The sequence below is a fragment of the Eretmochelys imbricata genome, chromosome 2 (assembly GCF_965152235.1).
Source record: "Eretmochelys imbricata isolate rEreImb1 chromosome 2, rEreImb1.hap1, whole genome shotgun sequence".
NCBI classification, from domain to species: Eukaryota; Metazoa; Chordata; order Testudines; family Cheloniidae; genus Eretmochelys; species Eretmochelys imbricata.
The window spans coordinates 191,554,006-191,569,389 of NC_135573.1; the positions used below are offsets into that span (position 1 = coordinate 191,554,006).

General features: G+C 42.4%; 1 protein-coding gene across 3 annotated transcripts; it reads left to right on the top strand.

Annotated features, from left to right (window-relative positions):
- The first annotated feature begins 3,843 nt into the window (after nucleotides 1–3,843).
- On the top strand, nucleotides 3,844–13,231 carry ASTE1 (asteroid structure-specific endonuclease 1). Of its 3 annotated transcripts, none has more exons than XM_077811187.1 (5): nucleotides 3,844–6,062; nucleotides 8,824–9,034; nucleotides 10,697–10,889; nucleotides 12,221–12,404; nucleotides 12,878–13,231. In XM_077811187.1, exons 1-5 carry the CDS (start codon nucleotides 4,749–4,751, stop codon nucleotides 12,944–12,946), a joined length of 1,971 nt encoding a protein of 656 aa, XP_077667313.1. In that variant the 5' UTR covers nucleotides 3,844–4,748; the 3' UTR covers nucleotides 12,947–13,231. The 3 variants fall into 3 exon arrangements, with proteins under 3 accessions (XP_077667313.1, XP_077667312.1, XP_077667311.1); XM_077811186.1 differs by having other exon boundaries at nucleotides 3,845–4,639; nucleotides 4,730–6,062; nucleotides 12,221–13,231; XM_077811185.1 differs by having other exon boundaries at nucleotides 3,845–6,062; nucleotides 12,221–13,231.
- The last annotated feature ends 2,153 nt before the right edge of the window (nucleotides 13,232–15,384 follow it).

Below are 15,384 nucleotides of genomic sequence, written 5' to 3' on the forward strand. Positions count from 1 at the left end.
TAGACGGTCTGCACAGATTGATGGTGTTCAACCAGTTGCACAGCATCTGAACTCAGTGAGAAAGGCTTTAAATGAGCTTGAATCTCTCAATATCACTGCCCAGGCTCAAACTGAACTTCAGTCTATTCAGAAGCATGTGTCCAAATTTGAATGCATTCTGATGTCATCTTTGTGGATAGAAAAGGAGTACTTGTGGCACCTTAAAGACTAACCAATTTATTTGAGCATAAGCTTTCGTGAGCTACAGATGAGGTGAGCTGTAGCTATCCGATGAAGTGAGCTGTAGCTCACGAAAGCTTATGCTCAAATAAATTGGTTAGTCTCTAAGTTGCCACAAGTACTCCTTTTCTTTTTGCAAATACAGACTAACACGGCTGTTACTCTGAAACCTATCTTTGTGGATGAAGCTACTTACAATGATCCACCAAATTAATCTGGTAATTGAAGCACACAATGCTACCCTTGATGTTAAGAGGGATAACATTGAAAGTCTTATCAATGACATTCAACAGATTCATGAACAATGGGATGTGATCCTGACTGAGTCCAAATTAGTAGCACAGAATATTGGCATTTCATCTGAGATCTCCACCAATTGCAATTTACCTACTGAATCCAATGCCGAGCAGCATTATAGGGTCAATGTCTTCCTTGTCAACATTGACTCTATTCAATCAGGTCTTACACATCAATTTGAGTCACTGTGACTAATGTGTACCCTTTCTGGGTTTCTTTGGCAGTTCAACAGACTGAGTAATGAAGATATACTTTCTGCAGCTGAACAATTTCAGCAACAGTACAACAAAGAAATATCAAAAGATCTCAGTGACAAGGTCATCTTCCTCAAATAAATATATTCCACAAACTTTAAATTGGATTGCAAGGCAAAGGAATTGCTACAAGAAATACTCAAACTTGAACTCTCTGGGGTGTTTCCTAATATCATAATTGTGTATTTTTGTCAGTTTGCCTGCATCAGTGGCTTCATGTGAAAGCACCTTCAAGTGAAACAGGTAAACAACTATCACCGTTCAACTATGGGTCAAGAGCGTTTGAATGGGCTTGCCATGCTTAATATCAGTTGTGACACTACAGAAAAGCTTGATTTTTCCTCAATAATTAGAGCATTGGCCCATAAAAAGGGTAGAAAAGCATTTATTAAATTAAAAAATATTCATATTATGTCTCACTCTTTTTTTTGGTGCCTTATTTTGTTTTCATGTGTTGTCATTTTTTATTTTTATTATGGCTAGGGGCCTCAAAAGATGGAAGTGGCTCGGGTTTCCTTGGACCTCTGAGGGGGACTGGAAAAGCTAAGCAGGATGATTAGTGGTCAGTGTTTTGGTCGGAGACTTCAACAGCAAGCACCAAGTACCTTAGAAGTGGTGGTATCAGTTTCATCCATGCCAATCTGCCCACTGAGTTTCCTAGAACGCAGTTTATCTACTCCAGAAAAAAGACAGAGAAATGAACCTGCCAGGATTTAGATCTGTTTCTAGAGTGCCCTTCCTTATAGGGTGTCCCCACACTTAGACGGAGTACAGTATAACCTGCCAAGAGCGACCACTCATGGGAGTTAGCAAAAGTGGTCTCTTGTAAGAGGCAGTCTCTCTTCAAAGGTTTGCACAGCAAAAAGCCATAGTGTTCTGTGGCCTCTGCAAGTATTCACTTGTGACAGCTAGTCTCTCTTCAGAGGTGGTCTCTAAGGCTGTGTCTACACTACAGCTTAGGTTGGCATAATTTATGTTGCTCAAGGTGGTGAATAAGTCACCCTCCTGAGCGACATAAGTTACACCAACGTAAGCACCGGTGTGGACATCGCTATGTCAGCAGAAGAGCTTCTCCTGCACACATAGCTATCGCTACTCTTTGGGGCCGAAGTAGTTAAGCCAACTGGAGCCTGTCTCCCATTGGCTTAGAGCGGCTACATTAGAGAGTTTACAGCGGTGCAGCTGCGTTACTGTAATCTCTAGTGTAGCTGTGCCTTAGGGCAGATTTTACTGTACTTCTTGTTTATATAGCCAAGCAAGCAACTAGATTTGGTGGCTAGGCCATGTGTTCATGACAATTTTGCAAGGCCCAGGAAGCAGTAACGCCTAGTAATAGGATTTAATTCCCATATAATTAGGTTTGGTGGGACTCAATGTTTATTGTTTTACAATTTTGATGGATATTATCTAATGTTTATTTTAAAGCATTTTTTCTATTGTTATCAATTTCAGTTTTCACAGTTGTGCAAAAGTATAGGTTTTAAGCAATTTTTTTGAGTTTTATCTATTTAAATTTTCACAATTGTGGGAAATTATGGGCTGGTCAGCCAATAATTATTTAACGATAGTAGACATTGAGATTCAAAATGTTAAAGCTTTACATTAAAACACAAATTCTCAACATCACATGTCAAAACATATAAAGTAAATAGCTTTAAATTAAACTCTAATATGTTCTCAAGCAGCATTTTTCCTCACTTTGCCTATCTGTAAATTTCTATTCTTATTGACGGAACTATTTTTTCATGAGTTTGTGTGTGAACGGTGAAATTGACATTTACCTATATTTACCAAAGACACATTTAATCCTTCCAAGCCTACTTAGAACAGAGTCTTTAAATGATTAAGGGTATGAACATCTTCCATATGAGGAGAGATTAAAAAGACTGGGACTGTTCAGCTTGGAAAAAAGATGACAGGAGGGGAGACGAGCAGGATATGATGGAACTCCATAAAATCATGAATGGTGTAGAGAAAGTGAATGGGGAAGTGTTATTCATCCCTTCACAAAACACAAGAACCAGGGGTCTGCTAATGAATTTGACAGGCAGCCTATTAATAGCCTATTTAAAACAAACAAGAGGAAGTACTGCCTCACACAATGCACAGTCAACCTGTGGAACTCGTTGCCAGGGGGTGCTATAAAAACTATAACTAGGTTCAAAAAATAATTAAATAAGTTCATGGAGGATAGGTCCACCAGTGGCTATCAGCCAAGACAATCAGGCTCACAACCCCATGCTCTGGGCATCCCTAAGCCTCTGACGGCTAGATGCTGGGAGTGGGCGAAAGGGGATGGCTCACTCAATAACTATCTGCTCCGGTCATTCCCTCTGGGGCACCTGGCACTGGCCACTGTCAGAGAACGGGATACTGGGCTGGAAGGTCCATTGGTCGGATCCCGTGTGGCCAATCTCATGCTCGCACCCGCTGTCGCAAGGCCTGCCCCCAGTACTCAGAGCTCGCTGACGGGATGGGGCAGGGCATTGTCAGGTGCTCTCCGCCCAAGTGACTCCGGCGCCTGCGGCTCTGGGGGCGTGAGCGTGGGGCGACGAGAGGAGCTGTGCTGGACATAGGAGGGGGTCACGTCCATTTACCTTCTCATCCCCGCCCCCGGCATAGAAGAGGAGGCGGCGCGGGTCCCACCCCTGCGTCGCAGCCGGGTTCTCTGTGCACGGCCCCGCTCCACCCGCCAGCTAGCTCCCCTCCCGCCCGGCCTCTGTTTGGTACTGGTCTCCTGGAGACGCCGCGCTGCCCGACGGGATACAGACACCCAGGCCGGACCCAACCAGCTCCCAGAGAGAACCCGAGAGGGGTAGTCACGTGACCCGTCTGCGCCCGCTCTACCCTCCTCGCATGGAAACGGACGCTAATATTACCCGCCGATGAGCGACGCAACAGTGAGGCGCTGGAGTGGGCGTGGCTTCACCAGGCGTAATTCCTGGGTCCTCCTATCTTGATGTGTCCCGCCCCCCCCCGGAAGTGGAGGAAGGGAGGCTGTTTGCTGAGGCACGGGTCGTGTCTGCAGGAGCGGAACTGAGTCGCCCGAGCTAGGGCAGTTACGGGTCCCTTATACGGCGCGCACAGAGGGGCTGAGCCATCTGGCAGCGTTGGCGTTCCCGTGGGGGACGGAAGGAGGCGCGAGGCGTTGCCTGAGGCGCGGGCCCGAGTGCGAGATAACGGACAGCGCCACGAGCCCCACTGGCTTCGCTCGCGCTCCGGGGGGAGGCACCGCTCATGTCTGCCCCGTCTAGCTGCACACCCCCCCCCCGGGGCGGAGCCATGCCGTGTCGTAAGCCCGAGCAAGGCCCAGCTCCTGAGTGGTGAAAGGCCCCGGCTGGGTGGGGCGGTCCCTGCGCTGAGTTTCTCTGGGTAAAACGTTATAGCCGGGATTCTCTCCCCCCCCTACCCCCCCGGCCTGAGCTGGCCGCAGGTCACTTAATGGCGGGGAGGTCCCTTCATTTTGCGTGTCTATTTCAGTATGTTACAGAGGGTGAGTGCGGCTTAACAAATCACCAAAACCTGCTCTGTAACTTATGGACCAACTCAGCCATTTACACTGAGCTACTGCTTCGGTGCGGATCACTGAGTACGACGGCATGGAAAGGCTGGCGGACAGAAGTGGCCGCATGTCCCTTTTCAGAGGTGTAGTTTTCAGTGCCCATGGATAGCACTAGAAAAGTCAGTTTGCATAGGTTAGCTCCAAGTCACATGGGGGTAGGGTAGTGCAATTCTAGCAGCTGTAGTTTAAAACAATTTGGCCTGTCAGGGGAAAAAGCTATATGTAAACAGTGTCCATTGGTTCCTTTTGACCTGGGGAAAAAATCTTGTAACTGTCACTTTTGGACTCAAAGGTAGCAGGAGCTGAGGTAAGTGGACAGCACTAGTGTCTAATTAATCTGATCATCAGTTTTGTATGCGGTACTTGAAAATTAAATTGTTCATTTGTTTGACTACAGCTGTTAACACGTTAAGAGTATGGGCATCCATGGATTAATGAGCTACGTGGGAGAGCATAAGCAGTTCTTCACTGATCTACAATTAAGGAACACAAAAATCATCATTGATGGAAATAATTTGTTTCATCGGCTTTATTTTGAATCAAATCTAGACCTCCAACATGGAGGGGATTATGATTCTTTTACAGATATTGTGCACAAGTTTTTTGAAACTTTGTCTGTATGCAAAATATACCCATATGTTGTGTTAGATGGAGGGTGTGACTTGTCCGATAAGAAGTTTGTGACATTAAAGGAAAGAGCCAGGGATAAGATCCAGGTAGCATATTCCATCTCTAGAGGTGGTGGTGGAAGCGTGCTACCCCTGCTCACGAGAGAGGTTTTCAAGCAAGTCTTGACCAAATTGGAAGTACCTTTTGTCCAGTGCTTCTCAGAAGCAGATAGGGATATTATGTCATTGGCTAATCATTGGAATTGTCCAGTTTTAACTTTAGACAGTGACTTTTGTATTTTTGATTTGAAAGCTGGGTATTGCCCTCTGAATTACTTTCAGTGGAGAAACCTTTGTACCTGTGAAGGCACACTAGACTGCTACATTCCAGCTCGATGCTTCTCTTCAGAGAGACTGTGCAGCCACTTCAGTCATATGAACAAAGCCCTTCTTCCTCTCTTTGCTGTGATGAATGGTAATGATTACATTAATTTGCCAGCTCTGGAGACATTCTTCAGCAAGGTGCGCCTGCCAGTTGGAGGCTCCGGCGGGAGGGGGAGGAAGCATGTCCGCATTCAGGGACTTCTAAACTGGTTATCCCATTTTGCTGATCCCACAGAGGCCATAGACAATGTACTGAAATATCTTAAAAAGCATGAGAGAGAAGAAATAAGGGAGATTCTGTGCTCTTCCATGGAGGAATATGAACAGTCTGATGTGAAGCTTGAGGATTTTTTTCAGAATGGAACCTATGAGTCTCAGGTGATCAGGAAATTAGAGTTACCACAATGGATGCTTGAGGCTTTGGCAAAAGGTCATTTGTCTCCATTCATTAGTGATGCCCTTCTATTAAGAAGAACAATCCTTCATGTCCAGGTGGAGAACATGCAGAGGCCTAGTGCTCACACAGTCGCCCTACCCATTCGTCAAGTCATCTATGGGCTACTTCTGAATGCCTCTCAAAATTCTGAAGTTATTTCCCCAAGTAAGCAGTCCAACAAGCTCCCAATTGTCCGTGAATTTGACAGAATCCAAAAGACGCTTAAAAAATCCTTTGTTCCAACAACATTGCTGCCTCTGGATTTTTGTGAAGACCATTGCTGTTTGGCCACATTAACTGAGGTAGGGTTGTCAGAACAGATATCCTGGATAACAAATCAATGTTGTGAGTGTAATGGGGAGGGGGGAACTTGGGTGTCAATCCAGTCAGTCAGTTTAGTACCAGATAGAAGTCACTTGTAAGTACTTTATAAGACTGCTCATGGTAATAAGCAGTACATGCAGTACTAACGGTAGGGTCATAGCCTTTGGTTTCCAGCATTCAGAGATGTTACAATTACATAATCTTTTTAGAAAGGAACACTCGACAAGTTATAGGCAGAGGTTGTAGAGGCCTAAAACTTCCCATTATAACCTTGTTTTCATTTGCATTCAATTTTCCCAAACTAACCATTTAAGAGAGCTTTCAGAGCAGATTTTTTTTTAAATCTGCATGAGGAGTAATCCTTGATTTAAAGAGGTGCTTTTTTTGTCATGAAAATCAATCCAGGTTTGATAAAGCTATACACTTCAGGAAAAAAAGTCACAAGCTATAGAGAGTATGTGTTAGAGGCTTTCTGCTAAAGTCTCTAATCTGCACTGAGCAAGCTTCAGCCCCCCAGTTTTGTGTGCCATCTGCAGTTCATATACTTGCCAGTTCCATAGAGCTCCCTACATGGCTCCAGATAGTAAATGGACAAAGCAGCAGCTGAAGAAAACATTTTGGGGTAGAGGTGGTGTGCTGGGTTGGGAACTAGAAGGAAACAGTTCTAGTCTCAGTTCTTCAATTGACTAGGGGTGGCAATCTTGTATGGTTCAGTCACTATTGATCAAGGCCTTGTAACCCCTATCTTTAGAGGAAGGAAAAATCTCTCTCATCCCCTTTCAAAGGGTACATAATTGTGAGGTTGCACAAGGTCACTTTGGGGAGAGCTAGGAATAGAATCTGGTTCTAATATGGTAGCCTCAACTCTCATCCACTGCCTGCTCAACCTTTCAGAATGAATGCTCCAGATCTGTATTTGGCAGTGCTGTATGTAACCATTAAACTAAATTGTCAAAGTGTATATGGCTCTGGGGGGGACGACACACGGATGTGACCGCTACCATTTACTCCTTTAGCCCAACTGGTGCTATTGATCTCGAGGACCTGCATTCAAACCCTGCTGCTGACCTATATATGTTTGTTTTCATTTTTCTTTTTTAAATTAAGGAAACTGCATACAAAAATCTTCAAATGAACATTAAGGTTGCAGAGTCAAGCACAAGTTAGGAAGCGTCCATGCAACTTAAATTTGTCTCCCTGTGTAGGCACTGTGCTAGTCTTTAAATTATTACATACTCTTGTGCTCTAGGACCCACTCTGCCTTGTTCAATGCATGGGGTGGCCCATAAATGAAGCAAAGGATTACAGGAGAGAAAAGATGTTCTTGCATTTTTAGCATGGGATTGGGGCCCAATAGAGCTGGGTTCTGTTTCTGCTCTACTGCAGACTTCTCGTCTGATAACGGGTAGGGCCCTACCAAATTCATGGTCCATTTTGCTTGAGGTCACAGCCAGAGGCTTCTTAAATTGGTCAGTTTCACATTTTCAGCTCTGTACATCTGAAATTTGAGTGTTGTAACCTTGGGGGTCCCTACCCAGAAGTGGATCTGATCTCATCTGCACCTCCAGAGCTGCCATGCAAGGGAAGGAGAAGTGCTGTCGCTCCTCAGCCCAGCAGGGCCTTGCAGGTAGGAGCACCCTGGCTGGGGCATTTCCAGGAGCAGGGCCATATTGGACCCACCTCCACAAGTCTCCTTCAGCTGCAGGAACCTCCTGGGCTGGAGCTTCCTGCAGCAGGGGAAGGTACTCAGAGGTAGGTCTGATCTCCCCGAGAGCAGCCATGCAGTGGAAGGACAAGTCCTCTCCCTTCCTAGCCCAGCCTGGACTCGCAGCTAGGAGCCCCCTGGCTGGGGCACTCCCAGCAGCGGGGGAGAGATCAGATTTCACGGGGAAGGGCTTAAACGTCACAGTCTGAAATGTTTTTGACTGCCATGGAATTGGTAGGGCCCTAATAATGGGCAAGACTATAATGCATGTACACAAAGCAGCTGAACTAAGGTTGCCCAGGCTCCTATAATACTGCAACTGCAATTTTTTTAATGAATTTTTTTTGTATATACGCACACAATTTGTACCAGTGTTACTGTAATGGCTTAGGATTTTTTTAAATGAGTCAAGTCTCATTTACTAGTCACAATTTATGAAGCCAGATTTTCACTTGTATTGTATGAGCTCTCAATGCATATAAGTGATAACTGCAGTTCTCTGTCAAAATCCAGGTAGAAGATTCCACTGGGAGTATAGATCAATGGTACGGATAGTTGGATGGTAGCACAAGTTTACAGCCTATGGTGCAATGCTAACCCCTGAAATGCAGGTGACGTAGGACAGACACCCTCCAGGACATGCCAAAGGAGGTGGTTTTGAATGCATAAATAATGGCTAGATTTTCAGTGTGCTCAGCTCCCAACTCCATTTAGGCACCTAACTGCAACTGAAACACTTCCAAAAAATTTGACCCTTGAATAGATAACATAGGAAATGTGACTACTTTTTAAAAAGATTGAATAGTTTTGGAATAATTTATTCTACAGAATGATCTAAGTTTCATCCATGTCACTTTCATTAGCTCAATATTTATGAGGTTGGACATTTTTGAAAAAATTAACAATGCTATCTTAGCATTAACACAGAAGTCATTTGCCTTTGGGTGAAGATGGCAAGTGTAAATGGACTTCCTTACAGCAATATAAAGCCAGACCTCTTCACAGTATATCCATAATTATGACTTTTTTGGCAGGTGCCCAGATCAGTTCGGCTAAAACTGCTGTTGGAGACATTAGGAGTGAAAGCCAGCATCCTACAACCCATCCCCAGTCCCTTGTGGCTCCCTGTTGCTGTAACCTGCTACTGGACATGTTACTCAGAACCCAAAGTGAAATTGCATCATTTACAGGCATTACTTCTAGGAATGGTATTTGGGGAATTGCACAGGACAACAAGTAGCCCAGGTAGGTCCCCAAAGAACTAAAAACTTTGACATGTTTCTGGATGTTTCATATTTATATGCAAATCTACATTCTAGCCACAGTTTCCCCCTTTTGTTTTTGTAAGGACTCTCCACTTCCATAGGAATTAATGGTGATTTACGCTCTACCCTTAGCACTCAATTGATACATTGGTGAAGATCAGAGACAGTGCTGTGTCGCAGTTAAGACTGAGGGACTTGAAGTTAAACTCTGTTCTATTCCCAACTTTTGTCTTTGGGAAAGACATCTGACTTATCTGTGCCTCAGGTGCCTATCTTTAAATGGCTAAAATCCAAATGGACCTTGTCAGGTGGTGGTGGCGGCATTTGTAACTGTGCTTCAGGAGCACTATAAAAAAGTGCAAAAAATTTTCAGACTTAGCATACACATGCGTCAAAGGTTGACACTTCTATAAGACTTGTTACTCAGTAATGAACTTTTACTAAAGTCAGTTTGTACTTACAGGAAACATATTGTTCATGTGCGAGTCTAACAATGAATTCTAATTCAAAGCAGACTCAATAGGGAAGCTTTGAAAGCAAAGGTATTACCTCTCCATACTTTCAGAACTTCATACTTTCAGGAAGGGGAAATACTAACAGAAATTTGGCCAAAGAAACCATCAGTTTCAGTAAGAATAAATAAAATAGTGTATTGAGAGAGTTAACAGGGAAGTCCAAGAAACTAAGCAAATTTAATACTGGCAGCAGCTAAGCATTGAGGGTCTACTTCAGATTATAAATTCTAGGCAGGAATAGTCTGTGTACATGTAGTGCTTGGTACAATGGGGTCCTGATCTCTAATGGGGCACTCTAGGCACTACTGATTATATTAATCTTATTTTTTAAAGTCAGAGCCTTAACTATATTCTAACAAGAAGCCAGAACATTCAGGATTAATGTTAAAGCTGTAATTAACTTGGCCTGTTGTGACAGGGTATTATACACAATGATCAGCTATAAGCTTTACACACACTGTGGGGCCAAGTTACTATCTAAATTCAGAACTCGTAGGGGTTTGTGTTTGCTTTTGCAGTTTATGATTGAATCTATTGGAAATGTTACTTTAACATAGCATTTGTATAACAAATTAGTAAGCAATAATTAGTACTTCGGGATTAAATCCTATTTAAGGCAAGGTTTTTCCCACAAAACGCGGGGGGGAAGCTATCGTAATACTGCAAAAGTAGCAAGATTTAAGGGTTTGGTTCTATCTTAAAGTTAAAAGGTTGTGGGGAAAGGTTTTTAGGTAACATAATATGCCAGCGTTCGATTTAGGTGGCATTCCTGACGGTATGGGAGGAAGAAAGGGTTAGACTACAGAAGCAGAGCAGGCAATTCTCAGCTGCTTCTCATTAACCTGGCACATAGTAGGATTTTTTAAAGATTTTTCCAGTTGGCCCACAACACATAAGTATGTGCACTCGGACACACACAACTGAGCCAGCAAATAGATTGAATTCTTTTGTTTCAGACACTCATGGCTTTTGGTACTTGAACAGTAACAATTTAAGACACTTGAAAACAGATTAGTGTTTAGAGGTTCACAGGCACCATTAATTGTACATACCAGTCATTCTTTGTATAGGAGAGTGCATGGGAGCCTCTAGAAATACCCTTATTTTCTTGTCCATTCATAATCCAGATCCTGCGGTTTTCCATGTCAAAGATGATAAAATGGTCTATGACCAGTTTCTAAAATGGAAAGAAAAGAATTTTCAGAAATTACTGGATTTAGACACAGCACACACTTTCTGCCAGTGGCAGTGCTGCCTCCAGATGGGATTGCATCTCAACCAGCTACTCTCTACTCCTCTCACTGAACCAGACTTAACTCGGTAAGAACCTGTAAGAGACCTGCCTTCTTCACAAGGTGCTCCAAATATAAAGCACCCTTATATTGTGTTTTGCCTTGTATTATACCTGCTGTGCCCTTGGAATGTAAGCTCCTTGGGTAAGGGACCTTTTAAATTTGGTACAGTTCATATTCTGTTGTATGGCACTAGTACTCTGGCACTTAATAAATGGTAACAGCTTCTAATGTTTCAGCAAAATCATGTTTTTGGTAATTACTACATATAAAATTCCAATATAAATTTTTTGAACGAAAATATTAAAATTTTACTCTTAATTCTTTAGTACATACAGTGCCTGAATTAAAGTAGTGTTAAAATTAGAAAGTTTGGGCTTGATCTTGCATACCCTTTCTGAGGCCAATGAAAATGACTCATGAGTCAAACTAAGATCATAACTAAAGTATGTAAACATGTATGCATCACCACCTGAGACCAACATCTAGGAGATTACATAATGTGGAAGTGCATCAAGAAAGGGAAAAGGGTACAATAAATTGAAAACATGAAAAAAATTCAGAGTAAAAGTCTGGAAATCACAGGCATATAATGAATGATCCTAAGCATTTTCACTTGAGCAGAATTCTTTATACCTGTTACTACAGAAGATTCACAGAAATGATTTCTATCTAGGATCTGTATTTTCAATGTTAAATCTGATTTTAAACATCTTTCATTAGATGCAAGTCTTATGTAGGGTTAAAAATGCACTTTACTCAAATTCAGTGCTCTCAAATATTCAAGGTGCTGTTAAAAAGCAGTTTCTCTTCCTTGGGCAAGTGAGTTCTGCACTTCTTGTTACTTGCATAGATGTGTAAAGTTCTTCTTTCCCCTATATTCATGTCTAGGGCTCTTAACTCAATAATACTTCACTCCTATAGAGTGCTCAAATGAAAAAGCAGGCATTGAAGATACAAGTTATGTATGTCAGCTAATTCCCAGCAACTAAAGTAATTTGATTTTTCTTCTGATTAAACCTAGAACAGTTTTAAATTGAGTTGTCACCTGAAATTTCTTTGGCTTTACTTTGCCTGCTGGTTCTAAAAACCAATAAAGTTAAGAAATATAGTAATAATGTAAATATGTAGCTGCAGACAAGCTAGATTTGAACTCATCATGAAAATGAGTTTGGGATTGTTTCTTTAAAAGGCTTTTATTTAAAGAGTTCATATTCAATGATTGTTCATTAGAGGTGTGTAACTGAGTAGCATAAAACCACAAATAAGACACTAGTTTGTATTGTTTTTTCCACTAAACAGTATAGTTTTGGTAGCTAGAGTTAGATATAATTCTAAATTTAATCTTTCCTTCGGCAGGCTTTATTGTGGGACCTTTGTGCATAGACTATGCAAAGAGCTTAAATCAGTACATGCAGCAGAGAATCAGCTTCTCTCATCTCCAAAGATGAGCCAGCTTTATTGTGATCTGCTCCATGCAGTAAAGTCAACTGTACCTCCAGACTTCTTCCAGGAGACAACCAAGACCACCCAATTCTGCAAGGTAAAGAACAAGCAAGCCACTAGTCAGGCAGAGACTACCAGACAGCATGCTACATTGGAAGCTCAGCCTTTGTGTGATGTTAACAATAGGTTTGCATCACTAATGGTGGAAGACTGAAAGTAGCACATACATGACATTCAAATAATTCTGCTTTGTGAATGGATCACAGTTACAATGAAGTGGGTGAACTGCATTGGAATTTAACTGGTCCTTTTACAGTTTTTAGCATGAATCTTGCTACAGTGATTTTTTTCTATAAATGTTATAGGATACTGTGTCTGAACTTTCTAAAAAATGTCAGTCTTTTGATGTCATTGATACAACCGAAGAAACTAAATTTGCAATTTTAAAGTAAAGCAGTAAGAGGACAGTAGTCTCTCCACCCCTCCAACAAACCATTGCAAAAAAACAAAAATCCACCATCACAACTACATACTACACATGGAAAGCTAATCACAAATTTAATTCTGCAGGGCCAGTGTCCACCAGTGAGATTTTCAAAAGTTTCCAAGGGAGGAACATGGGCGCCTGACTTCCATTGAAAATTGGGTCATCTGCTGTGCGTATATATTCTAGTTACTGAACTGTTGGGGAGGAAAAAAAATGGAACTTATCCTTTTCTTCTCCTGTGTTTCTCTTAAGAAACAGGTTTGGATAGTCACTACCAAGCCTGAGTGCTACCACCTAAAGTAGACAATTTTTTCTTCTGTCAAGGACATTTGATACCACTTGAGAAACTGTCAAGCAAGGGTCTTTTCCCAGAAGATTCTAAAAATAAAGGAATGTTAAAACAAAGATTTGTTTTAAATAAATTGTTTATGCATTTAGGTTTGAGAGTCCATCTGATTTGGTTTCCAACATACTCCTGCAATAAAATAGCTAGTATTTACTACTCTTGTTCCTCTTCAAGAATCAGTGTGATGTTTCTTTCTCTCAAGGTTATAAAGATTTTTAGATCATTACCTCTGTCTTTAGTCAGAGTTGTGTCCACTGCTCACCAGAAAGAACGGTTACTTAACTTAGAGTAACTATGGTTCTTTGAGATGTGTTGTCCATGCAGATTGCCTTCTTGGGGCACATGCATTCCTTATGCAGAAGATGAGATTCTTTTGGATAGCAGTGTCCATTAGGGCCATGGCTGCACCCTGAGAACCCTCTCAACCATTGTCGCCCAGGGCATAAGGGGTGGGGGCAGCCTCAACCACTTCTCAGTTCTTTTGCCAATAAAGACTCAAATTAGTGGGACAGAGGGGAAGTCAAGGAGTCTGTGTGGACTACACATCTTGAAAGAACAATTACTTACCTTACAGCACCAAGGTTCTTCAAGTGATTTCCACAAATTCCACTCTTGGTGACAAGCATCCCATGCTCAGATGTGGGTAATAGGACTCCTATGTAAATACTGACGTATTGCATGCTAGCAAAGTTCACATTTGATTTAGAGGCCTGCACAAAGGTTACAGATACATAGTAAAAGTATGAACTGAGTACAAGCACGTCACCAGGCACGTCTCAGTCAATGGGATGATGCTCAATGAGGTGGTGGAGGTTGCAGGGGCTCAAATCAAATGGGACCTGATGTGTCCTGGGGGATCTCCCTTTGCTAGCATGTAGTAGTTTTATATTGAAAGTCTGAAAACCATTCAAATACCCCTCATAGAAACTGTTGTCCTCTCATCCATTCACAAATGCCACAAGTCTGATGCTCTGGTTGATTTAGTCTTGTCTAGATAAGGGGATAATGCTCTATCGATGTCCAATATATGAGTTTTTGCTTTGGGGAAAGACCAGCAGATGAAGAGACTGATTTATGTGAAAATCTGACACTACCTTAAGCAAGAACTGCAGGTAAGGTCTACTGTTGACGCTGAAAGTTCATATAAGAAAGTTGTGCCATAAGGGCTTGAATCTCTCCGCCAACTTTATGACCACCACAAAGGCTCTCTTCACAGAGGTGATGGAAGGAGCAGGCATCCATGGGCTCAAAGGGAGGGACCTATTAAATCATCTAGTCACTCTTCCAGGGAAGGAGGGAGTTCTGACAAGGAGAAAAGAGGTCAGTCCTTTCAGAAAATTCCACTGCAGTGGGGTGAGAATACCAATGTCTGTTTTGGAAGATGATTTGCTGAGATTGCAGCCAGATAGCTCAATGAGAGTCTAAGGGACAACCATGACTGCTTTAGTGAGAGCAAATACAAATATATGGAGAACAGTCTTCTGCAGAGGTGAGCCATGGTAACTCTGACCAAAAAGAGAATAGTTTCCATCTGCATTGGTAGATTGCATCCACCAGTTTAATGATGACAGGATTTCCATGGAACAGATATAGCATGAACATGTTGATTTCAACCACCCTTGCAGTGAATGCAGGTGAAGTCTGGCATGCAACATGTCATGTGTCCCAGAAGCATCAGACAGGTTTTCATTTGCATCATGGAATGCACATGGAGCTGCCTGTAATGTCAATTACGGTCTGGAACTTCTGGGGTAGGTACATCTTCACTAGCCTGAATCTAAGACTACTCCTATGAATTTGATGTTTTGTGTTGGGTTACTGTGAATTGGACTCAGAGGCCCAGAGAGGTGAAGAGAGGAAGTCTTTTCTGACATGCTGTAAGGATGAATCCCATCTAAGTAGGGATATAACTGGACTTCTTGTCTCCTTAGCTGCACTGCCACTACAGCAAGAACATCGGTGAACAGCTTTGAGACTGTGGACTGGCCAAAGGGGAGGAGACTTTACTTGTAGTGTAGTACTGTGAAAGTAAGTGTCCTGCAGGTCTGGAGCCATGAACCAATCCAAAGAGGATGGCAGAGACTAAAGTAACATCCTTGATCTGAAGTGAAGAATGAAGGCATTGAGACATCAAGGATCCAGGATGGGTCTCCATTTCCCCTTTCTTCTTCAGGATTAAGTAGTGGAATTAGAAACTTTTCCCTCTGAATTCTGGAGGCACTTAGTCCAGGTCTTGTAGCCTTC

Coding starts and splice junctions, on each gene's coding strand:
- ASTE1 (XM_077811185.1), top strand. CDS start 4,749: ATGGGCATCCATGGATTAATGAGCTACGTGGGAGAGCATAAGCAGTTC. Junction 9,035..10,696: donor CAGGACAACAAGTAGCCCAG/GTAGGTCCCCAA, acceptor TTCATAATCCAG/ATCCTGCGGTTTTCCATGTC. Junction 10,890..12,220: donor ACTGAACCAGACTTAACTCG/GTAAGAACCTGT, acceptor TTCCTTCGGCAG/GCTTTATTGTGGGACCTTTG.